This window comes from Sparus aurata, chromosome 5, assembly GCF_900880675.1.
Source record: "Sparus aurata chromosome 5, fSpaAur1.1, whole genome shotgun sequence".
Classification (NCBI taxonomy): Eukaryota; Metazoa; Chordata; class Actinopteri; order Spariformes; family Sparidae; genus Sparus; species Sparus aurata.
In genome coordinates, this window is record NC_044191.1 from 36,109,513 (window position 1) to 36,137,059 (window position 27,547).

At 40.9% G+C, this 27,547-nt stretch overlaps 2 protein-coding genes and 1 pseudogene across 4 annotated transcripts in view; 1 reads left to right on the forward strand and 2 right to left on the reverse strand.

Moving 5' to 3' along the window:
- The window catches only part of LOC115581340 (golgin subfamily A member 6-like protein 22), a 132,311-nt gene that overhangs the window by 87,054 nt on the left and 17,710 nt on the right, over positions 1 to 27,547 (reverse strand). The gene's annotated exons all lie outside the window — the stretch shown is intronic.
- On the reverse strand, positions 1,788 to 26,113 carry LOC115581397 (GTPase IMAP family member 8-like; annotated as a pseudogene).
- On the forward strand, positions 9,528 to 13,395 carry LOC115581383 (uncharacterized). Of its 3 annotated transcripts, none has more exons than XM_030416427.1 (11): positions 9,528 to 9,932; positions 10,097 to 10,253; positions 10,377 to 10,467; positions 10,569 to 10,676; positions 10,759 to 10,939; positions 11,144 to 11,418; positions 11,537 to 11,673; positions 11,779 to 11,874; positions 12,042 to 12,158; positions 12,234 to 12,388; positions 12,479 to 13,395. In XM_030416427.1, the coding sequence occupies exons 6-11, from the start codon at positions 11,343 to 11,345 to the stop codon at positions 12,555 to 12,557; spliced, it is 660 nt and encodes a 219-aa protein (XP_030272287.1). In that variant the 5' UTR covers positions 9,528 to 9,932; positions 10,097 to 10,253; positions 10,377 to 10,467; positions 10,569 to 10,676; positions 10,759 to 10,939; positions 11,144 to 11,342; the 3' UTR covers positions 12,558 to 13,395. The 3 variants fall into 3 exon arrangements, with proteins under 3 accessions (XP_030272287.1, XP_030272288.1, XP_030272286.1); XM_030416428.1 differs by having other exon boundaries at positions 10,765 to 10,939; XM_030416426.1 differs by having other exon boundaries at positions 10,569 to 10,939.

Here is a 27,547-nt window from a genome sequence, read left to right on the forward strand (position 1 = left end):
TGTCTAAAGTTCTGACTTCTGTCTAAAGTTCTGACTTCTGTCTCAGGTTCTGACTTCTGTCTAAAGTTCTGACTTCTATCTTATGAACTTAAGAGAATTAAGATTAGGGTCTCATAGTATTAAAGATTACTCCCGTAATATTTAATATATATAACCCGACCCTTTAACTTTACCATCTACCGACGGTCACACGACTTTATTACTTTCCTAATTACAGTCTTTACATTTTCTGTTATCTGTTGTTCGTCTAAAATTGTCATGTCTTTTATTTTACCCAAATTATTTAGTCAATAAACATATAATCGTTTGTCTTTGTCTGGAACTTAATTTTAATGTGGAGAACCGATGGATACGTGCAAAAAATTCACTACTTCAGAATATTGAGACTGAATAAATTAATTTTGAATGGACTCTAACTGTCCAAGCCAACTTGTACAGTTAGGTGTTTGGAATAATGTCCTCCGGATTATTCCAATAACTAAACAGGGAGGTGGTGCCCCATTTTACGAGTGTAATATTAATTTCCAGTGATTAATTATCATCTACATATGAAAGTAGTGTGTGAGCAGTGTCTCCTACATTATATATTTATGGTGCTGCCCATGTCAGGACCACATACTATCCTACAACAGCATGATGCTGCCACCACCATGCTTCACTGTGGGTGTGGTGTTCTTTTGGTGATGTGCAGTGTTGTTTTTGCACCAAGCATACCTTTTGGAATTATGGTCAAAAAGTTCAACCTTGGTCTCATCAGACTGTAACACATTTTCCCACATGCTTTGGGGGACTTAAATTGTGTTTTTGCATAATTGAGCCAGGCATGGATGTTTTTCTTCTTAAGAAAAGGCTTCCATCATCACCCTACCCAAAGCCCAGACGAATGAAGGATGCAGGAGATTGTTGTCACATGTACTGCACAGCCTGTACTTACCAGAAATTCCTGCAGCTCTGTTAATGTTGCCGCAGGCCTCTTGGCAGCCTCCCTGACCAGTTTTCTTCTCGTCTTTTCATCATTTTGGAGGGACGTCCAGTTCTTGGTAATGTCACTTTTGTGCCATATTTTCTCCACTTAATGATGACTGTCTTCAATGTGTTCCATGGTATATCGAATGCCTTTGAAATTCTTTTGTACCCATCTCTTGACTGATACATTTTGCTCTGATGCTCTGGAGGATCTCTGTGGGCGTTTGCTGTAAGATGCGACTACGAAAATGTTGGGAAAAGCCTATTAGAGCAGCTGAACTTTATTTGGGGTCAATCAGAGGCACTTTAAATGATGGCAGGTGTGTACTTACTCCTATTTAACATGAGTTTGAATGTAATTGGTTAATTCTGAACACAGCCACATTCCCGGTTATAAGAGGGTGTGCACACTTGTGCAACCACATTATTTTATTTTTTTATTTTCAATTTTTCCCCCTTTTTGATGTATTTCAGTTGCCAAAGTTAATATTTGTACATGTGTAGTAAACTGGACAAGTACTCTTCTGACACTTTGAATACTTTGAGAGTATCTCAGTAACAGTTTTATATAAAGATGAAGAAAGTACATAAATAACTAGAGAGGTGAATAAAGACGTGTGTCAGACTGAACCCACTTCCTCCCTCAGTGTCTCCTGCAGGTAGAAACAAAGCAGTCACACTGAACTACAGGAAACACTTTGTTCATCTTTTATCATGACAGAGAAACCAAAGATCACAGACAGAACTATTTAAGATTCATCTGGATTGTTTTAAGTTGATGTAATCTGTTACAAAGCATGTAAGAAAAACATAAACATTAATTGTCTATAATGGCATTTTTTAATCATTGTTATATAAACAGTTGATATGTTAATATATAATATTTGACCTTTAATTTCACTTACAAACATATTCTTTCTTCACTGAGCTGTTGTCTGTTTTTAATGTAAATAAATCACACAAACAATAAAAGGAAAAACAAAATAAAACAATCTGCAAAAAAAAGGAAATTATTCACAACTCAACTGTACAGAAGAAAACAAATAAAACATCACAAAGACTTTCTACAAAGTGAACATGTGCTGACTTTGTGCTGACCCGTTTTCACAATCACAGAACAGAATTTCTTTACACAGCAGTGCAGTGACATCAGCCGTCCACTGGGTGGCTCATTAAACACAAACAAACAGTAGTTTAACTTTAGTTAACTGTTCCTCTCTAGATCATTTTGAACCAGAACTACTTAATGACTGATGTCAGAGATCCATACTGACACAGTTTCCTTCTCTCACTTGTCTTCTGTCTTGTGTGAGCTGTAACTTCAGCCCTGTGAGACACTTCATACATGTATGTAAATGTAAATACATGTTTCTGGAACACGAGTCACATCTGCACCACACTGACTTCTACTTTGTTGTTGTTAGATAATGAAATCATTCACTTCAGTTATGAATCTCTTCAACTGAAGAAACAGTTAGACTTGTATTTGTGTTCATTTGCAGATTAACTGTATGTAAATCACTTTCTAACTGTTTTTAAAGAGGTTCTATAAATTTAAAGTTATTCTTCTCATGGATAATCAGTTAAAATCTTGTCTGAGATCAGCTGTGTGTCTGTTTCTTCTTCACAGTCTGAGACAGTTAACTGCTGATTAAGCTTCAACACTACTGTTGCTATGGTTACCTCCAGTTTAATGTTGTACACTTAAATATCAAGTATTTTCTGTGTCCATGTTCTATATTACAGTACAACCCACTGCTCCTCCTGAGGTTTGGTTTGACACCACCTAGTTTAACTAATCAAATCCAAACCATGACTTTGTCCAACTCCACCACGAGTCCTCCTGACTCAGAAGTTTCTGTATCAAGTCATTCATTTGTTTTTCATGTTGTTCCTGCAGTTCTTTCTTTTCCTCTTCAGTTTTCACCCATTTAATTTTTTCTTCTTGATTTTTCAGTAAGTCATCAATTTGTTTCAGATTCGTTTCTCCTTTTGGTCACACATTTAACCAAGTCAGAAACTTGACTGAGATGTTTTTCCTTCATCTCTTCTTCTTTTTTCCTCATTTCTTCATCATTGTGGGCTTTAAGAGCCTCTAAGAAGTCGTACTTTTCAACTTTTTCCTTCAATTTGTTCCTCGTGTTCTTTCTTCTGGTCATCAAGCTTCTTGTTGTATTTCTCTTTGAACTCATTGAACTCTTCAGCTTTCTCTCTGGCTTCTTCTTCATACGTCTTCTTCAGATTCTCCATTTTCTGCTTAAACTTCTCTTCCATGTATTTTCTCTCTTTCTCCTCTTGTTCTCTTCTCATTCGATCCTCTTCTTTTCTTTTCTTTTCATCATTTTCTCTTTCTTGTTTGTATTCTTCTTGCAGTTTTATGAGTCTTGTTTCTTCCTCCTGTCGTCTCTGTTCATCTTCTTGAAGTCGTTTTTCCCACCATTCCTTTTGTTTTATCTCCCAGTTCTCTCGTTCTCTCTTCATCTCTTCTCTGCTCTCCTCCAACTTTCTGTCAATGTTTTCCTTTGATTCTGACTCTGATCTGATTTTTTGTTCCAAAGCTTCAACTTTTTGTTTCCACTCTTATTTCTGAATTTCTTCCTCTTGTTTTCTCTTCCTGTCTTCTTCTTCTCTCATTTCCTGTTCTTTCTTTCTCTCCTCACGTTCTCTGTTGATGTTTTCTTCCTTTTCTTTAAGTTGTTTTTCTCTCAGTTTTCTCTCCTTTTCTATTTCTGCTCTCAGTTCTTCCATGTGTTTTCTCTGTTGATCCTCTTCTTTTCTTTTCTTTTCATCATTTTCTCTTATCTGTTCATATTCTTCTTGCAGTTTTCTGAGTCTTGTTTGTTCCTCCTGTCGTCTCTGTTCATCTTCTTGAAGTCGTTTTTTCCACCATTCCTTTAGTTTTATCCCCCAGTTCTCTCGTTCTCTCCTCATCTCTTCTCTGCTCTCCTCCAACTTTCTGTCAATGTTTTCCTTTGATTCTCTCTCTGATCTGATTTTTTGTTCCAAAGCTTCAACTTTTAGTTTCCACTCCTGTTTCTGAATTTCTTCCTCTTGTTTTCTCTTCCTGTCTTCTTCTTCTCTCATTTCCTGTTCTTTCTTTCTCTCCTCACGTTCTCTCTTGATGTTTTCTTCCTTTTCTTTAAGTTGTTTTTCTCTCAGTTTTCTCTCCTTTTCTGTTTCTGCTCTTTGTTCTTCCATTCTTCTCTTCATCTCTTCTTCATGTTTTCTCTGAAGCTCCTCCCTCTCTCTCCTCACCTCTTCTCTGCTCTCCTCCAACTTTCTGTCAATGTTTTCCTTTGATTCTGACTCTGATCTGATTTTTTGTTCTAAAGCTTCAACTCTTTGTTTCCACTCCTGTTTCTGAATTTCTTCCTCTTGTTTTCTCTTCCTGTCTTCTTCTTCTCTCATTTCCTGTTCTTTCTTTCTCTCCTCACGTTCTCTGATGATGGTTTCTTCCTTTTCTTTAAGTTGTTTTTCTCTCAGTCTTCTCTCCTTTTCTATTTTTGCTCTCAGTTTTTCCTCCATGAGTTTACTCTCTTCCTCCTCTTCTTTTCTTTTCTTTTCATCATTTTCTTTTTCTTGTTTGTATTCTTCTTGCAGTTTTCTGAGTCTTGTTTCTTCTTCCTGTCGTCTCTGTTCATCTTCTTGAAGTCGTTTTTTCCACCATTCCTTCTGTTTTTTCTCCCAGTTCTCTCGTTCTCTCCACATCTCTTCTCTGCTCTCCTCCAACTTTCTCTGAATGTTTTCCTTTGATTCTCTCTCTGATCTGATTTTTTGTTCCAAAGCTTCAACTTTTTGTTTCCACTCCTGTTTCTGAATTTCTTCCTCTTGTTTTCTCTTCCTGTCTTCTTCTTTTCTCATTTCCTGTTCTTTCTTTCTCTCCTCACATTCTCTGTTGATGTTTTCTTCCTTTTCTTTAAGTTGTTTTTCTCTCAGTTTTCTCTCCTTTTCTATTTCTGCTCTCAGTTCTTCCTCCATGTCTTTCTTCTCTTTCTCCGCTTGTTCTCTTCTCATTCGATCCTCTTCTTTTCTTTTCTTTTCATCATTTTCTTTTTCTTGTTTGTATTCTTCTTGCAGTTTTCTGAGTCTTGTTTCTTCCTCCTGTCGTCTCTGTTCTTCTTCTTGAAGTCGTTTTTCCCACCATTCCTTTTGTTTCATCTCCCAGTTCTCTCGTTCTCTCCACATCTCTTCTCTGCTCTCCTCCAACTTTCTCTGAATCTTTTCCTTTGATTCTGACTCTGATCTGATTTTTTGTTCCAAAGCTTCAATTTTTTGTTTCCACTCTTGTCGTTTAATTTCTTCCTCTTGTTTTCTCTTCCTGTCTTCTTCTTCTCTCATTTCCTGTTCTTTCTTTCTCTCCTCACGTTCTCTGTTGATGTTTTCTTCCTTTTCTTTAAGTTGTTTTTCTCTCAGTTTTCTCTCCTTTTCTATTTCTGCTCTCTGTTTTCTCATTCTTTTTTTCATCTCTTTCACCTCTTTCTGATGTTTTCTTTTTAGCTCCTCTCTCTCTCTCCTCACTTCATCTTCCTTCTCCTTCAGGATTCTCTCCATCTCTTTCTGTATCGCTGCCTCGGCCTCTTGCAGCATCTCATTAGTGTAGCAGCTGCCTCCATTTGTCTTCACCATGGTGTCGATCTTGGTGATCAGCTCACTGACCTGCATGTGGTTTTGTTCATCATAGTTATCAAACACGTGGTATCTTCCTCCACAGTCAGCAACTAGCTTTTTGAAAGAATCATCACAGTCTTCTTCAATATATTCTTCAACAGATATCTTGTCTTTCTTTAGTTTGTCTCCTCCAGTCAACAGAATGATGGTGAACCTCTCAGCATTCTTCCCGAAGCCTTCCTGGATACGTTTTAATGTCTCCTTCTCTTCTGGTGTAAATCTGCCAATTGGTATCACCAGCAGGAAGACATGTGGTCCTGGAGACAGAAGACTGATGTATTTCATCATCTCCTCATTAACCTCTTCATGAGACAGAGTTGAGTCAAACAGACCAGGAGTGTCGACCACAACGACTGGACGACCGTTTACTACAGTCTGTGCTTTCTGACAACATTTGGTGACTGATGTTTGACTTAAATCAGCTGTAAACTCGTCTCTTCCTAGAATGGTGTTTCCTGAAGAGCTCTTCCCACAGCCAGTCTTCCCTATCAGCACAATCCTGAGACACTCTGGGCTCTGTTCTTCATCAGCACCTGGGAAATATAAAGACATGGAGATACTTAAATATTCACAGTTGCTGCAGTATAGGATCCAGACAGTCATGTAGAAATGATGTGAATATTGTTTAAATTGAAAGTACTTACAAGTGATCTTATTTTCCTGACTCAGCCTCTGAAGTTCAGCTTGTTGTCTGTGGATTTGTTTCTCTTGTTGTATGATTTTATCCACCTGTGCATGTGCCAGTGTTTCAGTTGTATAGCAGTGTGGTTTATTTTTGGACTGGCTATTTTCTTCCACCGTGTCCAACATCTCAGAGATCTGCTGCTTGTTGTTGATGTTGAGAACAACATATCTTCCCCCACAGCTCTGAAGGAGCTCCTGGATGTCTCTGTTTCCCTTTACAAAGTTAACAACAGCTGGAGCTGTAGGATCTGACTCCACAGTGAACAGAATCAGGATGAAGTCATTGACTCGAGAGCTGAATGTGTTCTGGATGGTCTTTAACTCACTCTTGTCTTCATCAGTGAGGGGACCCACAGGTAGGACCAGGATGAAGGCATGGACGCCCTCAGGATCACAGAGAGAGATACACCTGAGTGATTCCTTCATCACTTCCTCCTGAGGTTTTCCACACAAGGCAGGCAGCTCCACCAGGGAAACCCAACGTCCACACACCTCTCCCTGACTCTGAACACACTCTGATGAGTTGGAGACTGAAGGAAACTCTGTCTGACCTAAAATGGCCTCAGCTGCTGAAGTCTTCCCTGCTCCTCTCCTCCCACACAGAACCAGGTTTAAAGCTGCTCTGATGTCTTCAGACTTTGGTCTGATGGTCTCTTCACTGCAGGTGAGGAAGGCTCCTCTGTTTTCATGGACAATGTTCTCAATCTTCTGCATTAATGACCAGTGGTTGTCTTCAGACATGTTGTAGTGTCTTCCTCCACAGTCTTTAAGGAGTTCATTAACAGAGAAAGTCATTTCATTCCCCTCATGTGTGATGATGACCATCGAGTGTTTTAAAGCATCTTGACCAAACAAACTCAGGATGAACTTCAGAGTTTCTCTGTTCTTCTCTGTGAACTCAGAAGGTTTCACTAACAGCAGGAGAACATTTGGTCCAGGAGGACAAAGACTGATGCAGCTCTTCATCTCTTTTCTCACAGCTTCTACAGACCGACTGAACATGTCTGGAGTTTTAACTACAGTTAGAGGATTTCTTCTCCACTCTCCACATGTGGCCACACACTTCTTGTTCTTTTGGTTATCAAAAGCTTGGTCCCTGATGATGAAGTTACCAAGTCTTGTCTGTTTGTCCTCTCTGTTTCCCAGCAGCACAATCCTGAATCCAGATGCTGTAAAACAACAGAGAGGAAGATAAAATGACATGAGAGGCTGAACTCACCACACTTACACCACAACATGATGTGTAAGAGTGTTTCATTGATTAATTTAACTTTTCATTTATTTTTGCTGTCATACATTTTGTACACTGGGTGGCAGTTGAATTTCCATGGGACTGAATTTACACTGAGAGCGTAATGCAGCCAGGTGCTTTACAGTTTTTGGTTGTGGCACTTGCATGAAGTGCAGCAGTGACTTAAATTTGGTTAAGCTTCTCTACTGGGTTCTACTTCGATGCACATTTTTTTGGGAGTATTTGTAATAGTGCTGTGTGATATGGACAAAATTTTATACCTTGATATAGCTAATTTTATATCCCAATAACGATATATATCCCGGCGTGTCTTTAAGTGGATGTTAGCTCGTCCTCCTCTGCAGTGGCAGAGCAGCCTTCTCTGTGCCGCGATGGGAAACATAGAACCAGCGGATTTAATCAAAATTAGTTTGTACAGCAGGTGGCTGTATCTGACCAATTATGGTAAGTTTTATGTTGTTTGTTTTGCAATACGTGAAAATATTCACAATAAAAAGTGAGCTAATTTCACAGTGGTTTAGTGGTTCTTCTACTTCTGGGTTTCACAGCAGCCGGCATCCAAAAGTTGCGTTCTTGCCATCTATGGGACTAGCACCTTACTGCATTATATCCTGCTATAAAGACCTGTGTCTTTTAAGAATTATAAAAACAGCGTTTTCCCCTCCTGCTTGACTTCTAAAATACTTTTCAGAGATATTTCTTCCAAGGCAATTTCTTGCAATTCTCTGAGTCGATCTTGTCTTTGGCAGTCATAGTTTCTACAAGAAATCAAAGCATGTTGCACTGTCTCAGATTCCTGACATGAACACAAGCCACAGAGCTTTTATTGCAGCTCCTTGCACTACTTACAGGCCAGATGTACTAAACGCTCATGTTGGGTCTCTCCTCCATCACACCAGCATCAATATGGCAGCAAGCAGAAGCAAATGTAAACAGTGCCACATTGTTTCAAATGTATATGTTACTGATTATAATGAAATATCCATTATAATATATCCAATAGTTAGCTTGCACTGTTTTCATGTTGTAGGCACGGCAGCATTCGAGCGGGTGGGTGAGCGCGCAAGCGCGTGCATAGAAATATTGCAAAGGGCAAGCAGTTTGCTTCGCTTGTGCTGCCTGACCAGAGCTTGCCCATTGAGGAGTCAGAGTGCAGACCGCCAGAAGCCAGAAGCCAGAAGCTAGAAGCTGGATTAATTTACCGGACTGAATTTGGTGAGTGATAGTTTCAATCATTTTTATATTTTCTCATAGCCTATATCTAAGTTACCCAGGAGCTTAGTTAACGTTAACTACAGCTTGATGAATTGAGTCATTGAACACAGTGAGGGAACACAACATTAGCTGCTAGCCAGCTAACGCTCTGGTGGAAAATTATTGGCTAACGCTACCTTTAACTAGATATTGTTACTGAAGTTAGCTTCGAGTTTGTATAGCTAACGGTAAATCACAGAAAAGAAACACTGGTTATAGTGCTTCTTTCTAATATTAATTGTATTTCCAGGACGTGATGTGAGGGGACTGACAAGGCTGAAGGTGAAGTGGTCCATCGTTCTATCAATAAGGCTAAACTAGAGAACACCTTAGTAGTAGATACTGTAACCCAGCCTCTGAAGCCTTTGGTGACACATAAAACATAATGAACCATGGCATGTTCTGAATTTTTAATAGCAGGCTTGGATGGTATTTATTTATTCATTAAAACTTAATAGAAAGTGGTTTTGAGCCATTTCAAATCGTGGAAGCTAAGCGTCTCGCGTTCGTAGACTGTGCACTCCATCCACTGACAATCAGGGCATCATTTCTTCCTGCGTGGGAGAAGGGGAGAGATCCACAACTGAATTTCGTGGTGTTTATGTGTCACGTAAGGCTTCAGACGATGGGTTACAGTTAATACTAAAGTACCGCTGACACTAATACATTATTTTTGCAGAATGAGTGTGTTAGGGGATGCAGCTCTTATTAAACAGCTGGATGCTGGGCTGAAATGCAGCTGGAACTGTTCCTGGCTAAAGCTCGAGGGAAAGGTGTCAGTCAAAGGGCAAGAGCGGTCCTTTCGTCTAGGTGATGTTTTCAACAAAATCAACAGGCAGGGATTTGCCAGATCTGGTCTTTGCCACAAAGACATCAATTATGCAAACAAAGGCAGCCATGCTTTGCAGGCTCACTGCCAGACAGAGATCCATAAGAGGAAGGTGGAGATGATCAGGTCCCACATAGTGTTGCCAGCACCTTCTTTCCAGGTTCATCTAGGTAAAGTCCTGCAAGCCAGAGTCAAGCAAGCCAGGGCCCAGAGACTATCAGGCAGCAGTGCCAGGGAAAGATTCCTGTACCTGTTACAAACCGAATTGCAAATGCAGAGGTAGGTGGTGTAGGTCTGTTAGTTAGCACAGGCAGCATAGACAGAGTACACAAGCACTTTGAGATTGTTTATTTAATGTAAATGTATTATTACTATTATTATCAGTATTCTTATTATTCACAATCATACACTATCTTACATTAATTACATAAATTGTGTTTTAGGCAATGGTTCTTGGAACGTTGGTGGAGCATTCCGTCTCCTTCTCCATGGCTCCTGTAATTGTTGAGGTTGCCCAGACGCTTGCATTGGACAAACCAGCTTTGCAGGGAATGAAGCTGTTGCGGACGACAGCTTCATACAAGATGGTCCATGGTTTAGGTATTTACATTTTCTTTCTTATTTTCTTATACTGCTATGTTGCCAGAATGACCTGTATGCATATTTATATTGAATCAATTAGATTATGCATGTGGTGTGACAAATCTGTCCAACTTTGCATAGGGCGGACCTACTCTGAGAGGATCTTTTCTAACATGAGGAGAATCTCCTTTTCATTAATTTAGATGAGAGCACCTCTAATAACAACAAAAAGGTTAGTCTCAAATCAAACTATTGCCATCAAACTCCTTCTGTTTTTGCTTCAGTGTATGCCTTTTAAAATGTTGCATGGCTAATAAACCTTTTATGTTGAAGATCCTCTCCATGCTGGTTTGCTATTACCATGAGGACTATAGGAAGGTGATGGTGGAGCATTTGGGGTCCTTGGAGGTCCTGAAGGTTAACGCTGCTTCATTGCAGAAGGTGCTCTGCAATTTTTTTCTGAAAGATAACATCCCGTGGCAGAACCTTGTCAGTTTGTTGACGACTCATGTGCTGTAATGAGGGGCAGCAAGACAGGCCTCGAGACCAGGATCCACCAACACTGTCCCAACCTGCTTGATGTTGATGGAGACTCCTGCCATCATATCCATAATGCCGCAAAGAAATTCTCCGAGCCCTTTGACAGCTACCTGGAGAAGCTGTTCAGCGATCTTCAGCTTGACCATCAGTGGATTCCAGACCAGGTAAACAAAATGCCAAGCATATTTGACACTATAGTGCTTCCCCGTCCTCTTACACTCCACCCATGTGAATTTGGTATAACCTGTATTTGTCAGCTCTAGTCTAGACCACGGCTGCTGTCCCTACTGTACTGTACTGTGACAAAACTATGGAATGTGTATAATGTCTATGTGTTTCTTTTAAAATATTTTTCTGTCTATTGTCAGGTGATGTACCTCAAGGAGATAGCCATGATCCTAAATCTCCCTGCCTCCAGCCCACAAAGGGGCTTTGTTCCTCATCGCTGGTTGTCTGCATATGATGCCAGCATGGCAACCCATGCCATGATGCCTGCCTTACAAAGTCCTCTATTATGGATACCTCTCCACTGCGTCTAAAGAGCTGTATAGGGAGCCTTTGGAACTAATGTACACCAAGTACCACGTCAATCAGGCTGCAAGAGCCAGAATCAAGGTGGTTCAGGAGGAACTCAACAGGAAAGGTGATGAGACTTCCAATAGTCCAATCCTTTATAATAATTAGCACTTATACTTGATATGTAGTTACTAATCAGTAGGAATATGTATTGTTTTTCACTTACATTAACTCATCTTTCACAGGCATGACTCCACAAGGCAGTGAGAGAAAAAGGAGGGTATGTCAGAAGTTGTGGCATGAGGAGACGACAACAGTCCTACGGCTCAGCATCTACATGGGTGTGCTTGCTATTCTCAAGGAGTATGTCATGGTTTTCCAGGTGGGCGCTAGTTGTGCTAGGAATTACTGCAACTTGACTGCACCTGCATGCACATCCAATGTTGGCAGTCAATCAATTTCATAAGAATTTGTTTTACATACACAGGGTAGCCAGACATTAGTCCACAATCTTCATGATCGGCAGCTTGAGCTGTTCCTGGCCTACTTGGCTTGCTTTGTGAAGGCCGAGCATATTACTAAGGTAATTCCTTACACCCACTCTGCCTACATAAGTTGATTGATTTCATCCCCATTTCTTTTTTTCTGTTGTCTTTGCCACTAGTTGAGTATTGCCTCTTTTGTTTTCAACCTGGGGTCTTTTGAAAGTCACTTAAGTTATTACTCCCATTAATTACTTTCCTTACACAGCTGTCTCCCAGGGCTCTAAGGGAGTTGGTCCTGGAGGATCATATGCTGCTGCCCTCCAAGGAAGTATATGTGGGACAAGAGGCTGACACGTTCAGGAGCCAGAAGCCTAAACATGCTGTAAATACCCTGTATGGCTTTTTTTCTCAATTGTTTTTGAGACTTAAAATAATGGTCTTTGGTGTTTTGTGTCAGTTGTTGGTGCCATTCCTAGCAGACGTCAGGAAAGCCTACGTCACCACTGCAGTGTACCTCCAGAAGCTCCCCTTGGCCAGTCCGACTCTGACAGCCCTGTCTGCTCTGGACCCTCTTCTGAGAGGCCACTCACAGGCAACCATCCAGTTGAAGAGGTAAAAATTACATTTAAAGTTTTTTTGCCATATTACCAGGTGCTTTGGGATTCTTGCACTGATTTAAAATTCTCATTCATTTCTTTGCAGGCTGAGTGGTATGCTGAAGCACCTTTTGCCAGCAGACCAGGACATCCAGAGAGAACTTGTGCAGTTAATGTTGACCTGACCATCCACAGTTTCAAGGAGGGTGAGAGCATCATGGAATGGTGGGGTCATGTCTTTGACAAGCCAGATAAGTACCTCTCCCTGAGTGCGCTGGTTAAATGTTGCCTCTCCATCTTTCATGGACCAAGAGTTGAGTCTTCGTTTAGTCTAATGAATGATGTGATTGACCAAAGGAATGGCAACATGAATGTTGAAACATTTAATGCGATCCAGACAGTCAAGTACACCCTGCAGTCCAGGAGGAAGACAGCCATGCGGCTCTTTAGAAGGGAGGACGTGAAGTTTGGGGAGGTGGACAGAACAATGTGCAAGAACATTAACTCTGCAGCAGCCACATATAAACACCAGCAAAAGGTGAACAAGAAGGAATAACAGCAGCAACAGAGCAAGTATGGCTCTCAAGCAACTGGCAGTGCTCAGCAGGCCAAGAAACAGACTGCTGAAGGAGAGAAGCGGGCAAGGCTGAGACATGTGGCAACACAGTGAAAGTGGGCCATGGAGACACAAAGTTTTTGAATTTTGGAACTAAAAACTTGAAGTCTATGTACGCCAAAACTCTTACATTGAAACGCAATTGAACTCAATCTAACTGGATTGGCAACACCTCTTGCTCAGCTCATAGTGGAGGCTACTCTACATAAAAAAAAATCACATCCTTAAAATTGAGAGAGATGATGTCTTTCATTGATGCCATAGTAACACCTATACTTACTTCATGGCTACTTATTTGATTACTCATGTCCACAAGTGGGCTAGACTTTTGGCCAACTGACTTCAGTGCTGCTCTTTCCTTGCCTTTAATTCAATGTTTAACTTCTTAATACAATATTTTTTCAGAACCTGTGCTTGGCTTATTATTGGATCCACTCAACTCATTTGGCTACTGTGAAATTGGAAAAGGGAAACTTTGATTCTAAATCAAACATATTTTTTTCAGGCATGCTCTGTCTGCAATCGCAAATTGCATTTCAGGTTGATGGTATGTTTCAATAATGGTAGAAAACTCTTAGGTTGGTTTCTTTGGCCCCCCAAAAAAATCTTGTCTGTCAATCATGATGGAAGAATGCATTAAGCCATGTTGGTGCCCTTACCACATTGTGCCTCATATATTTATTGTAAATGTTAGATGAAGTGACAGGCTGGCATGCATATTTATTTTATCCGCAGGTGCCCTACAGTGTCCATCCGTCCAACCGCCCGTCCGCGCGCCCTTCTCAACTTTTTCACCCCTGACCCGTTTTCATGCCTGCTCACATTTGCCCCTAAAATAATGTATGCACGAACCGGGAAAATGATTTCGGCGCACAGTGTGCAAGCAAAGGTCATAAATTACCAGATGCGACATTACTGCCCAGTGTCAGTAGTAGAGCTGGGTGCAATTCATCGATGTGGCGATGCGTCACGTGACGATTTTGCATCGATTAATTAATGCCGATGCTTTGCCGCAAGACCGGAACAAAAAACACGTAACCGGAACCTTAGAGCGTGCCCCGTCCGGACTGTTTAGTGAGTGGGACCACAACAAACGAAGCAGTAACGTTAGTTTCGGTTAGCGGTGCGCTACAAACTCCCTCACTGATGAGTGTGAGTGCCACTCTGCTCTGTGTTTGTGTTGTGTTCACCTCGCTGTACTGAAGCTCCAGACTGAATAAGTTCACATGGATCCAAGTTCTCCGTCGCTACGACGGACCTCCGTCATTCAAACTTCACAGGGGCAATTTATGAGATCAATGTAGCTCTATTGGCTGATCTTTATTGACAGATTGTCACACTCTGCAGCCAATGGTATCGTTAACAGCATGTGCTGCCTGACCAATGACAGTGCAGTGACCCACACAGGGCGGGATCTAAACACGGAGCGGTGCTAAAGTTTAGCTGCTTAGCTAGCAAGGACTCGTCGCGCTGCTACGTTATCCATTTTCTTTGAGTTTAGTCAACACGTGAGAACTCGTCTGACACGGAGAGTCTCCTGTTGTGTGCTACATGTGTGAAATAACAACTATAGTCTGGACTTTGTCTGCAGTGTATCTGTGTAAACGGCTTCATTCAGCGTCTCTCCCCTCTGGCACCGTCAGTTACCATGGTTACAGGAACGCCCTGAAACTTTATAATAATCAATAAGAGGTTTTTGGTTAGTTTAACTGTACAAAATCATGAATGTAGCCTGATTGTAGCTCAATGCTGCAATCTTGTGTAAAGCCTCAGAGCTTCTTTGATTATAAACAGCATGTTAGTGATGACAGAAAGGTGATAACTCGCCATCAGACTGACAAGGCTGCAAAAGTTGCTGTTTGGTATGATGTATTTTTATGTTGAACGATAAGAGGCTCACCTTAACAATATTAATAATATTATTATTAATATAATAATAATAATAATGAATGATAATGATGATGATGAGAAGAAGTAGAAAAATAGAATACTAGAAAGTTCTGTAGATGGTTGATTATTTGCAAGAGTAAAACTTGAGGGAAGCTTGGCAAAAAAAAGGCACAGTTTGATTTCATAGATTGAGAATTACATTGAAAAGACAAAAAACATTTCAAGTGCAAATAGAACAGCTGTTCAGATCCTCCTCCTCCTGTAAAACACTGTTGGTCAAATATTAAAACTTGATGTCTGCATTAAAAATCGCAATAATCGAAGAATCGTGGCACCAATAATCGAATCGAATCGACAGTCGTTATAATCGAAGAATCGAATAATCGAAGCTCCCATAATCGAAATCGAATCGAATTGTGAGGTACCCTTGTTGAAACAACCCTAGTCAGATGCAGGAGGACGGTTAGCTCAACTCCCAGAGCCTCACGCTGAATTGCTGGAAACTGATTTAAGGACACAGACAAGACCCAGTTGCTATGGATGCTCCTAGCATCACAAGCCAACAGAGGCACAAAAAGGGGGGTTGTTACCGAGGACAGAGGCGCAGCGGTCCAGCGGGACTGAAAGCTGGGCTGGAGGAAAATCCGCGGATTTCAATATCTTCCATCTCATGTGACCCAGTGACTCCAAACCAGCAGCAGATTGTATGAGTAAACTGGACGAATAAGATACACATATTTATATCATATTTGAGTGCTTCATCTTTTTTATATGAATATTAAAATGCAGAAATTATGATTTTTTTCTCAATAGCTTCAATGTCATGTGACCCACTGACTTCAAACTAGGGGTGTCAACGTTTACAATTTGTTCTACACGTTTAAACGGGGCTTCTAACCGACGTGTACCCGGTTACACGTCGGAGATTTATGATCTCTTTCTATCGCAGTTGTGGTAGCACCGATGCCAGCAGCAGTCTCTCCCTCCAAATTGTTCGGGTGTTTCCATCGCAGGTGGTTTAGCATGGATCCCGTGCTGTTGTTGTAAGCCAACTTTGCCTGACATAGCCTACACTCAACTTGATTTCCACTGGCAGTTTGTTCAAAAAACACACAGTGCTCCGCTTGTTGACCGCCGCCATCGTGTCCCACAGTCAACTTGAAGTGTTGGACGTGACACTGGCTGTGGCTGCGGGTTTTTTTTTTATTTTTTATATCAACGTAACATTGTGCCCCATTCATCTATTATGTATGCGGATAACTGCACTAGTGGGAACATTTAAGTGTATAGTTAGTTAATGTTATTATCTGAAGCTTTCAGGTAACATTATCTTACTTTCACTTTTAAAAATTGCGTCCGTCCAATTTTCCTTCGGGCGTCGGTATCAATTTATAGCGGGTCGGCTCTGGTACGGAATGTAATCTGTGCTACTGTCGGATAACGGGTCGGATGCGGTGACCAGTGCAGGACTCTGCTCTAAGTGACCATTTTAATCCTCTAGCCAATTATCAAGCTAAATATCCAACATGCTAGTTAACGTCAAAGACTGCGGTGGAAGACGACGGTAAAATATTTCCACTGGATTTATTTATGCCTGAATTTTTAAGGTGTGGCAGCTTTTATTTTGCCGTGGCGGTGCGCCACAGTCAATCACATGTAGGGGAAACACTGAATACTATATATATTGATGAGAAATGAACGAGGAGGAGGAGGAGGAAGAAAAAAAGACGTGTAAATGGTTATTGATTTTTCTAAACGGTTATGATTTGTTATCCGTGTACCCGTTTACACGTGTAGACGTTGACACCCCTACTTCAAACCAGCAACAAATTGTGTTCCTAAGTGGGACAAATAAGACACACCTTTTTTTATTGTATTTTAGTGCTTCCTCTGTTTTATATGATTGATATGATGTGATATTAATATGCACTTGGACAACTGACATCCTTTGTTTTTAGTACACATTAGATAAAAAATGAAATGAAAAAAATTAAAGCAAACACTAAATCATTTTGTTTGTGCTGCCTATTTAAGTGTGAAGTTTTCGATAAATCGATGAATAAATAGTTTTTGTGCTCCCAGATATTTTACTTTAGGAGTACAGGTGCTCGTTGGGGAAAATGTCAGCGAAGAGCCCTTCTCCTCTCACTCATTGATAAATTCTAAAATTGTTAACCACAAGACTCTCAACCTGCCCACTGTGCTCAGTTGTCCAGTGAAATAGCAGCACATCAACTTGGAGAGTGTGAGAGTAAGCAGAGATTCAACCATACATGCTTCAGCCTCAGTCAAACTCAGATGAGGAATCTGTTGTGCATCCAGAGGTGGTAAAGAACCAAGTACAAATATTTTGTTACTGTACTTAAGTAGATGTATCAGGTATCTGTACTTCACTTGAGTATCTCTTTGACTTTCCCTCCCTGAACACAAGTATCTGATTTGATGGATTATTGTTATTTGGCGTCATCGCACGTTGCCTTCCCAACATCAGCAGACTGATGTGGACCAATCAGAGCACATCACGCACGGCAGACGCAGCGAGACGAGACAAAGACGTAAAAGCCGTAAGAAGGCGTAAACAGACAGAGAGGGAGACTGGAATGTGGAGAAAAGGCGTGTTAGTGTCTCGTATCTGCAGAGAGTTTCTGATTTTCTCTCTTTGTTGCTGCTCGGGACGCTTTACCAACCCAACATGTGTCTATTTGACGTCCTGGGAATGAGACTCAACAATCAACTGTCTTTGTGGTGCGTTCAGGAACAGCTGGGACAAATCCTACTGATTCTACCTTTAACTTTAATAGTCTTTGAATTCTATTAATATGACGTGAGCTTCAGTTAGCTTTGACCACAAATGTCCTTCAGAGGGAGACTTTTTACTCTGATACTCTGAGTACATGTCAGAGCCTGTAATCTATTACTTTACTGGAGTAAACAAGCTGAATCAGTACTTCTACTTTTACCAGAGTATGTTTTTACACCAGTACCTGAACTTCTACTGGAGGCCAGACTTTGAGGACTTCACACTCGATAATGTTTTGTAATTTTTGAATGTTTTAAGCTTCATTTTAAGGAAAATGCAGCATTAGTTCCTTTAAAATGTATGCTCGTATTTTCAGATGTAAAGTAGCTGAATCCGAATTTAACAGATGGATGAATTGTGGTTTAATTAATTTGTTTCTAACTGTTCTAATATAATTAAAGATGATTTGTGTGAACAAAGTTTTCATTGTCAGAATTGTTTCTGCACTTACCAGCAGCTTTAACAGCACTGATGATGGATGTCTGTGTTTCCTTTAGTTTGGGGCTTTGATGATCAGCTGGTAAAGATGATGTTGTGTCCTTGAACACATCACAGCTGACGTGATCTCCATTATTCTCCTTTACAATTTGACGCAACCGTGTCAACATCTCTGAGTGTTCAAGATTCTTCTGCCACAGAAATCTGTATCTACACATTCTGATCATGTCTTCTATTTGAGGATCTTCCATGTATCTTTCCATCAGACCTGGACTCTCCTCTCTGGGTGTTGATATCAGAACCAGTGAATGATCAAATGATCGATCACTGAAGTTTACAAGGATTGATTGCAGCCTTTGTTTGTGTTCCTCAGTGAAGTCTTCAGGCTGTAGAACCAGCAGGAACACATGAGGTCCAGGATCAGAGAGTCTCTCACAGGTTTCTAAATGTTCTGTCAGTTTGTATTCAGACATGTTGGGATGCAGCAGATCTGGGGTGATGATCAGAACTATTTTGTTCTTCTTTAATGTTCCACTGACTCTCACACAGCGGTCTGGTTCTTCCTCAGTGTTGAACACAGTCTCTCTCAGTATGAAGTTCCCCACTGAACTCCTCTGAGACCAGCTGTTCCCCAGCAGAACCACCCTCAGCTCAGACACTGCAGAGAAAAGGCAGAAAAGGACAAACACAGATTTGCATTTATTCAGTTATAGTTTCATTGCTGTTCAGTTATTTATTGATAGAATTTATCTTGGAAATACTGTAAACTCAGAGTTCTTAAATAGCAGGCTGACACAGTTCAGTTTGACTCACTGTCAGGTGGCAGGAGCTCATAACTCCAGCTGCGCTTCAGAGGATACAGATTATCTGTGAATGTGAGGAAACAACATATGTTTACTTATTAACCTCTTTAAACTGTCACTGACCTTCTCACGACACTAACACTGTCAGCATTCATGCAGTCCTCTAAAACTTTGGACCACTTCTGAAATAAACATGTGGAAAACATCCAGAACCCAACATCATCATAAAGGGACCCAATCTAAAAGTGACCCTAGGACAGTGAGACTCAGTCCTGAATGTGGTGGACCTGAACTGACCCAAACAACACAACACCAACGATGGGAGCAGCATGATGATCCACCAAATAACCAGCGATGTCACCGGTGATGGAAAAATGGACAACAGGTCATTTTTCCTGCTGAGTTTACATTCAGACATATTTTTCTCCTGGAGTGATGAAGATGATGATGATGTAACCACTCCACTTTGATCAATTTAACATATTGGTACCAGAGATGGGTAATCAAGTTTGTGACTTTGACTTAAATCGCACACACAATGATTTGAGACTTGATTTGAGATTTGCCCTCAAAAGACTTAAGACTCGACTCGGACTTGAGATTTGGGACTTGTAAACAACATTTACCATATTTTTCGGACTATAAGGCGCACTTAACATCCTTTAATTTTCTCAAAAATCTACAGTGCACCTTATAATCCAGTGCGCATTATGTATTAATTCTGGTTGTGCTTACTGACCTCAAACTGATTTTATTGATTGATTGATTTGATTGATTTCTCCCGTAGGGAGATTTGTTTTCACTGACAGTACATTACACATCTTTGACGACAATGGACACTACATACACATCAACAAACACAGAAAAGAAAGAGACATACATAGCAACAATAACAACAAAGACAACTTATATGACAGCACAAAAGTGGACAGACAGATCAGCGGGGCCTGCTGTTCAAGGCAGCTATGGCTGCAGGGATCAGGCTTTTCCCCAGCCGAGCCCTCCTGAACTTAATGGTTCTGTACCTTCGCCCTGAGGGTAGAGGGATGATATATTGGTTCAGTGGGTGAGTGATGTCTTGTGCTATGGTGTTTGCAAGGCGAGTGATGGACTTGTTATTTAGTTCTGTAAGGTTGGGTGTGGGGAGACCGATGATTTTAGCAGCTGTGTTTGTGATGCGTGTAAGTTTGGCCCGGTATGTGGTACATGGCGCTCAAAAATCCATCTGCTTGATGGATTATTGGAGCATTACAGCTACCGTAGTCAGGAGTCAGGCACGTGCACACATAAGGCCCAAAGGGTGCTTGAGCCCCTGCCCTTTTTGCCTCGTATTATAAAGTGCCCTTTTGTGTGTTTTCTAATGAATACATAAATTCCTGTTGTGCAAAGAGATGTCAAAAAATCGGTGGTATAAAAATGCCACAGTTATCTAACGTACGCATTTCCTCGTAATAATATGGTGTTGTGTGTGTGTGTTGAGCCTAAAGCAGCTTCTCTGTCTGCTGCGGCTCCGCTCTGTCTCTCTCTACGAACGGTCGCTACTTTCAAATTAAAAGCCCCCGCAAAGAACCCAGTTCTAAACACCAATGGGGTGCAATGTAAAGCTCTTATTTTGAAGACAAAGAGAGAGAGAGAGAGAGAGAGAGAGAGAGAGAGAGAGAGAGAGAGAAGCCGCTGCCTCATCAGAACTCCACCACGCACGTAGATGAGACGTGACAGTGGAGCCACTTGAACCTTTGTGAGTTATAAATCCATGAACATAACTTCCTTGTGGGGTTTAACAAGACGCCTTCCACTTATTCAACGTGCTGAAATATGAGTCATATTTCAGAAGAGTGTCCATTTGTGCTTGTTAAGCTAACTGCTTGTTAATGAGAGTTAAGAATAATCTGACAGCTTCTGTGTGGCTGTTTATCTGCCACAAATCTTAAACTTCTTCCAGATATTGAGTTTATTGTGACTTTGCTGTCGTAAACATTGTTGTTCTACTAACAGTCACAGTAGTCATTTCTTGGTTTTGTCACATGTTTAGATGTGTAGCCTGTGTTTCTAGTTTGCACTTGCCCTCCAATAAATAGCCTAATAATAAACCAATGTTTGATTGCTTTTTAAGAAATGCAGCTGAATTGCATGTCTTCTAAACCTCAGTATTATGATAATGTGAATAAACTCATGTTGACAAATATTTATTGACACAAATGAAATGGCAATTGCATATCACTTACAGCTACCCAGGATACACAGCTAAGTAGTTAGCTTTCTATAAGTACTTTGTTTATTAATTTTAAGTTAATCTACATATTGTGTTATTAAGGCCTAAAAAAACTTTTAGCGCGCGCTATACGCGCGCACGGACTGCCCTTTTCTGACTTTGAGCCCCTGCCCCTCTATAATCATGTACACGTCCCTGCGCGGAGTACGTACTGTGCTTCAACATAATATTATGTTGTGTGTATAAGGACCCCAAAATGGCACCTGTTAAGAGACATGCTTACGAAGCAGATTTCAAACTCAAGGCTATCAGTCACGCAGTAGAACATGGGAATAGAGCAGCTGCAAGAGAATTCAACATTAATGAATCAATGGTGCGAAAGTGGAGGAAGCAAGAAGATGACCTGCATCAAGTAAAGAAGACCAACAGAGGGAGCGCCGTTTAGCTCGGTTGGTAGAGCGTGCGCCCCATGTGCTGAGGCTCTGCAGCGGACCTGGGTTCGACTCCCGGCCCGGGTCCCTTTGCTGCGTGTCTCTCTCCCTGTTTCCTGTCATATCTTCAGCTGACCTATGAATAAAGCCATAAAAAGGCCAAAAAAATATTTAAAAAAAAACGAAGACCAACAGAGTTTTCGAGGGAACAAAGCGAGATGGCCACAGTTAGAGGACAAAACTGAACAGTGGGTTATTGAACAGAGAACAGCAGGTAGAAGCGTCTCTACAGTCTCTGTTCGACACAAGGCAACAGCGGTAGCAAGTGACATGAAGATAAACGACTTTCGAGGAGGTCCTTCTTGGTGCTTCAGTTTTAGGAAAAGGTGTAATCTTGCCATCCACACAAGAACTACCATCTTGCAGCAACTGCCAAAGGATTACGAAGAAAAGCTGGCCATTTTCCGCACCTACTGCAAGAACAAGATCACTGAAAAGAAGATCCGGCCAGAACACATCACCAACATGGACGAGGTCCCCCTTACCTTTGACATCCCTGTGAACCGTACAGTCGAGAAAACAGGAACCAGTACGGTATCTATACGCACCACAGGGAACGTCATCTTTCACTGTAGTTCTCGGTTGCCAGGCTAATGGCCAGAAACTACCACCCATGGTCATTTTCAAGAGGAAGACTTTGCCATAAGAAAAGTTTCCGGCTGGCGTCATCATCAAGGCTAACGCAAAGGGCTGGATGGACGAGGAGAAGATGAGTGAGTGGCTGAAAGAAGTTTACATCAAGAGACCGGATGGCTTTTTCCACAAATCTCCGTCCCTTTTGATCTGCGACTCCATGCGCGCCCATCTCACCGATATTGTCAAAACCCAAGTGAAGCAAACAAATTCGGAGCTTGCCATCATTCCGGGTGGATTAACCAAAGAACTCCAACCACTAGATATTGGTGTCCAGGCATGGACTGGCCATCTGGCATAGCGGGCAATGCCCGGTGGGCCGACGCACATTTACGGGCCGGGCTTTCATAATTTAATCCAAAAGTTTTATTATAAATCATTTCTATCGACCGCGATGGCCCATTGGTTGATTTTTTTGAAGGACATTGGGCTAATTCAATCTCTCTCAGCCCTCCTTTTTTTGGACTCAACTATGTGTTGAGTCAAGGTACTTATTTGCTTTCCACAATGGTTATTTGATAGACTTCTAAAGTAATAATAAACTGTAGATTTCTATTAAGCCTAAAGGCAAAAAGTTATGGCTTTTTTTTTTTTTTTTTGGTTGTGCTCCGCTAATTATGAGGGGCCGGTCTAAGCCAAAAATGCCAGGGCCTATTTTTTGTCCCAGTCCAGCCCTGTTGGTGTCAACAGGTCGCTCAAAGTTAAATTGCGAGCTGCGTGGGAGCATTGGATGACAGAAGGCGAACACACATTCCCCAAGACAGGGAGGTAACGCCGGGCGAGTTACGCCACTATCTGCCAATGGATCGTGGATGCCTGGGCTAAGGTATCAGTCTCAAGTGTCGTCCGAGCTTTCACGAACGCCAGAATCATCACTGAACAGCTAAGTAACAGCAAAGAAACTGACTTGAATAATGACGAGAGGGATCCGGTCATGCTTGATGCCGAAATTGCCCAACTGTTAAACTCAGACACTGAAGATGAAGAATTTGATGGATTTGCGGAAGAGGAATGAACTGAGAAAGTGAGCATATTGTTTTGTATGTTATGTGTTACAACTGAACAATGTTGAGAGTTATGAACGTTACCAATGAGTTATGAACGAGCTGAAGAAAGTTCGACTTATCTGACTGTTTTGTTTAGCTTAATGCACCTTATAATCCGGTGCGCCTTGTGGTCTGAAAAATACAGTATATTTTATTTTCTGGCGCATCAACATTAAGAAAATGTCTGACCGTTTGCAGAATAAATATAAAGGATGCTGGATCGACCACATCAAACTCTATCAGGTACATGTTTAGTACAGTGTGTTTTGCTGAGTTTCATTCCAAAACACAAACATTTCTATCAGGAATAAAACTCAGCTGATGTTCACTGTTAAACAACACAGACAACTGCCCACAAAACTGTTCTGTTCAGCAGCCAATAACTAATAATAATAAATAATAATAAATTATATTTCATCATGATATTCATGCAAGGTAACATTTCTGCCACACAAAGAAAGGTGCCATTTTTCATAAATGGTAGATATCTCTTGGAACAAAACTGTCCATGTTTAAATCTCACCACTTTATGGACTCGCAGTATAGTTCAGATAATTTGGCAGCAATAGTGTTGACTTGTGACCAAAGACCTGAAACTGGACTTGTTAGCATCTCTATTTGGTAAACAGACCTGAAACTTGACCCTACCAGGCCTAGGTGTCCTGCGAAAAGTCCTGTAGCAGATGATTCAGACATCACACTGACTTATGTTGTGAATCCACCAAATGTAATATTCAGTCAAAGAGTAATAAAGTCTGACTGGACTCACCTGATGCTGCAGCCGCCATGACGTCACTCTGCTGGAAACGTCAGAGACTGGTTCAGCTGGAGAGCAGCTGCTGCAGTAACAACCTGCAGGAGGAATGATCAGAACATAAACCATCTCACACACCAGCCTGTTTACAGAGCTCACCTTCACAACTCCACTGGGGATTCAACCCAACAACCCATCAGCTGGATACAGCTGACAATGTGAAGGCCTGTGCTGAAAATTACCTTATACTGAAAATTATTATTATAATTTAACTTTTAAATCTATAGAATCATGTAACCTATGTTATTTGTTCCTGAGTCTACAGTCTGTAGATTTTAAGGCTTTCTGAATAAATCATTTTTTTATATAGTTGAGCTACTTCAGTTTTCTTCCTAGATAAGAACTCCTACATCCACATGTATCGTACACAGGTGTGAGGAAGTGAGGAAATAAAATGTTCACAGTTTAAAACATCTGGTAGAATGTTAAAATATTAAAGTGATGAGTCTTAGTTGCTCTTCATGCGCCACTTGTTACATTCTGTGATGTAACTGTATGTAAGGAGCTCAGCTGTACAGTATCAGGGCTGCATGTCACCCAGCGACACACTCAACACAAGAGTTACAGAAACAGCAACTGCATTTAAAACCTGAGCCAACAAACTACTGAGCTGTACTGAAAAGTGACATGTCCAGAGTTTCTGCTCTGACACTGTCAGTGGCAACAATAAAACACAGTGAGAAAAACATCATGATAAAAGTGAATAAATGATCAGCCTGCTGCAGTCACACTGTCTGTTAGTATCACCTGCTGCAAAGTGTCGTGTGCCAGGCTGTGTGAAGTTCACTGTGATTAACATGGACGCCCTCCACTGGTTGAAGAAAAGGACACACTGAAAACTAAGTTATATTATATATATATTATATTCCCAATGTTCACTCGTAATCATGAGAGATAAAGCAACAATCATGAGATAAAAGATAGAAATGATTAGATAGAAAAAAAGTCAAAGTTATTTGATGGAAGGTCAAAACATTTAAATTATGCTGTCAAATAATCCTAGTTATGAGATACATATTTTAATTGTGAGAGGAAAGTTGTAAGTTTGGGTTAAAGTCATAATTATAAGATAAAACTTTAAATTGAGATACAAAAAAAGATAAATTGTCAGCACTAAACTAATAATTTTGACTTTTAAACTCATAATAACCATATATCTTATCATGGGAACAGATTTCATAATTTCATAGGAAGGATAATATAAAGTCCTGCATGACAGAGCGGCGGTCTGTTCTGAGTCAGTGTGCTGTTGTTTATTAACTGCAGCTCGCAGCCAGCTGACACGAACTTCAAAGACGTGCGCGTCACGTGCGCCGGCACACCTGCGCGCGCATCTTCTCAGGTGCAGTCATTGAATATCAAGCTAGGTGCAGTCTGCTACTTCAATAAATAACACTACATCCTGTCCTGTATGTGTATATGTTCACCTAGATGTATAGTTAGATCAATACACAGCACACAAACTGAGCCTGTAAAGACAAACCATCAGTTTAATGGTGGCTGTGTAACTTCCTGATGCCTTCAGGTAAACATGATTTACAAAATGGCGACGCCTTAAGTTGATATTAAAGTGATATAAACATGTTGTTGTACATGCACAGACAAAACATGAGAGATTCAGATTCACATCCTGATTAATCTGAAGTCCAACAGAGCCATCAGAACATTCAACATGTCAGCTGTGTACCTGAGTCTCTACCTGCGTCCTGTTTCTCCGCCATTAGAAGCGACCTGCTCACTAACCTGAGGTCATTTATCTTCAGTCTGTCGGAGAGTTTCTGTTTGTCAGTCAGCATCATGTGGGAGTGAATAACAAGTTGTTTCCGGTTCAGTTAGTAAAGGAACTGATCAGAGTGATTATCGTCTCATCTCAGTCAGATACTGATGTCTAATTATAACTTTATTCTGATGAAACATCCGGTCTATTCATCTACAGCACTGATTTATTTTATACTGCATTTATTTGTTGGTATTTACCTTTAGTTCAGTTGTAATTCGTCATGATGTCCCGTTACTTGTCCGCAGCCCAAGAGACAGAAAGTGAAAGTGTTTGATTCACTGTCATCACTTCCTCTCAGTAAACAGACACATGAACGGTCTGAATTCTACTTCATAACTTTGTTTAACATCATTATTATATGAACAAGGCTAACCTGGTTACTACACATTACAGCTACTTCATCCTGTTGGTGACAAAGTGTTTGCAGTAACATTGATCTTCTCTCTGTTTGTACTGATCAGGGTCCGTTTCTTTGGGACGGGCGCCATCTTGTGGAGCCCCTGCAGACTTGAGTGGTGAACCCCAAAGTTCATGAGCAGTCAGACGGAACATGTCGGTCTGTAACAAACTCCGTCAAAGTCCGTCAATATCTTCATTTGGTACGTAGAAACGTTTTTTCTTTATTCTGTTGTGTTCACAGGGCTCCTAATGACTGTTATTAATTATTCTGTGACTGTATTAGTCGTGTGTATTTAGTTGTAGAGCCTGCTGCAGATGTGAGGATTCATTTACAGTGGATATAAAAAGTCTGCACACTGCCAGGTTTTTGTGATGTAAAAAAAAAAAAAAAAAATAGACTAAGATGAATAATTTTAGAACTCTCCACCTTTAACTTGACCTATAACCTGTACAACTGAACTGAAAAACAAACAGAAATCTTTTAGGGGGAAAAAAATAAAAAATTAAAATAATGTAATTGCATAAGTGTGCACACCCTTAAACTGATCTGTCTCCTGTGCACAGCCCTTCTCAGATCAACACACAGATTTTCAACCGGATTCAGGTCTGGGCTTTACCTGGGTCATTCCAAAACTTTAATCGTTTATTGGTGAAGCCAGAAGCCCTTTGGGTCACTGTCGGTCTGAAAGATAAAGTTCCTCTTCATCTTCAGCTTTCGAGCATAGGCCTGAAGGTTTTGTGCTAACATTGCCTAGTATTTGGAACTGTTCATAATTTCCTCCATCTTGAATAAGGCCCCAGTTCCAGCTGAAGAAAAACTGCCCCACAGTGTAGGAACACAAGCCTTTGTCTCTGCATCTTAAAGTGGTCTAATTTCGGCCATGATTACCTTTAACCCAAATCGACTCCTCTTTCCAGCATATGGGAGAGAAAGCCCCCATATCCTGGCCTGGCAAATCCTCTCCTCTCCACAGAGTGGGAAGATGTTGTTTATCTTGCTATAAACAGATCACCAGAGATCTTCTTCTAATTTACAACGACTAAGCACATCTGGTCTGTTCGCCTTTCTCCAAAGAAGATGAACCCCTGTTCCTCAGGTCAAACAAGGTCAAGCCCGATAATCTTCTTTCTCCACACCAAGAGGAAGGAGGAATGTTTTCTAACATAGATGTGGTGGTTTAAGATGTTTTACTAATCTACGTTTCTCTCCCTCTGGAACATTCTCCAGTGGGGGAAGGCTTAATGGGAAACCT

Coding starts and splice junctions, on each gene's coding strand:
- LOC115581383 (XM_030416426.1), top strand. CDS start 11,343: ATGTACACCAAGTACCACGTCAATCAGGCTGCAAGAGCCAGAATCAAG. Junction 11,674..11,778: donor AGTATGTCATGGTTTTCCAG/GTGGGCGCTAGT, acceptor TTACATACACAG/GGTAGCCAGACATTAGTCCA. Junction 11,875..12,041: donor AGGCCGAGCATATTACTAAG/GTAATTCCTTAC, acceptor TTCCTTACACAG/CTGTCTCCCAGGGCTCTAAG.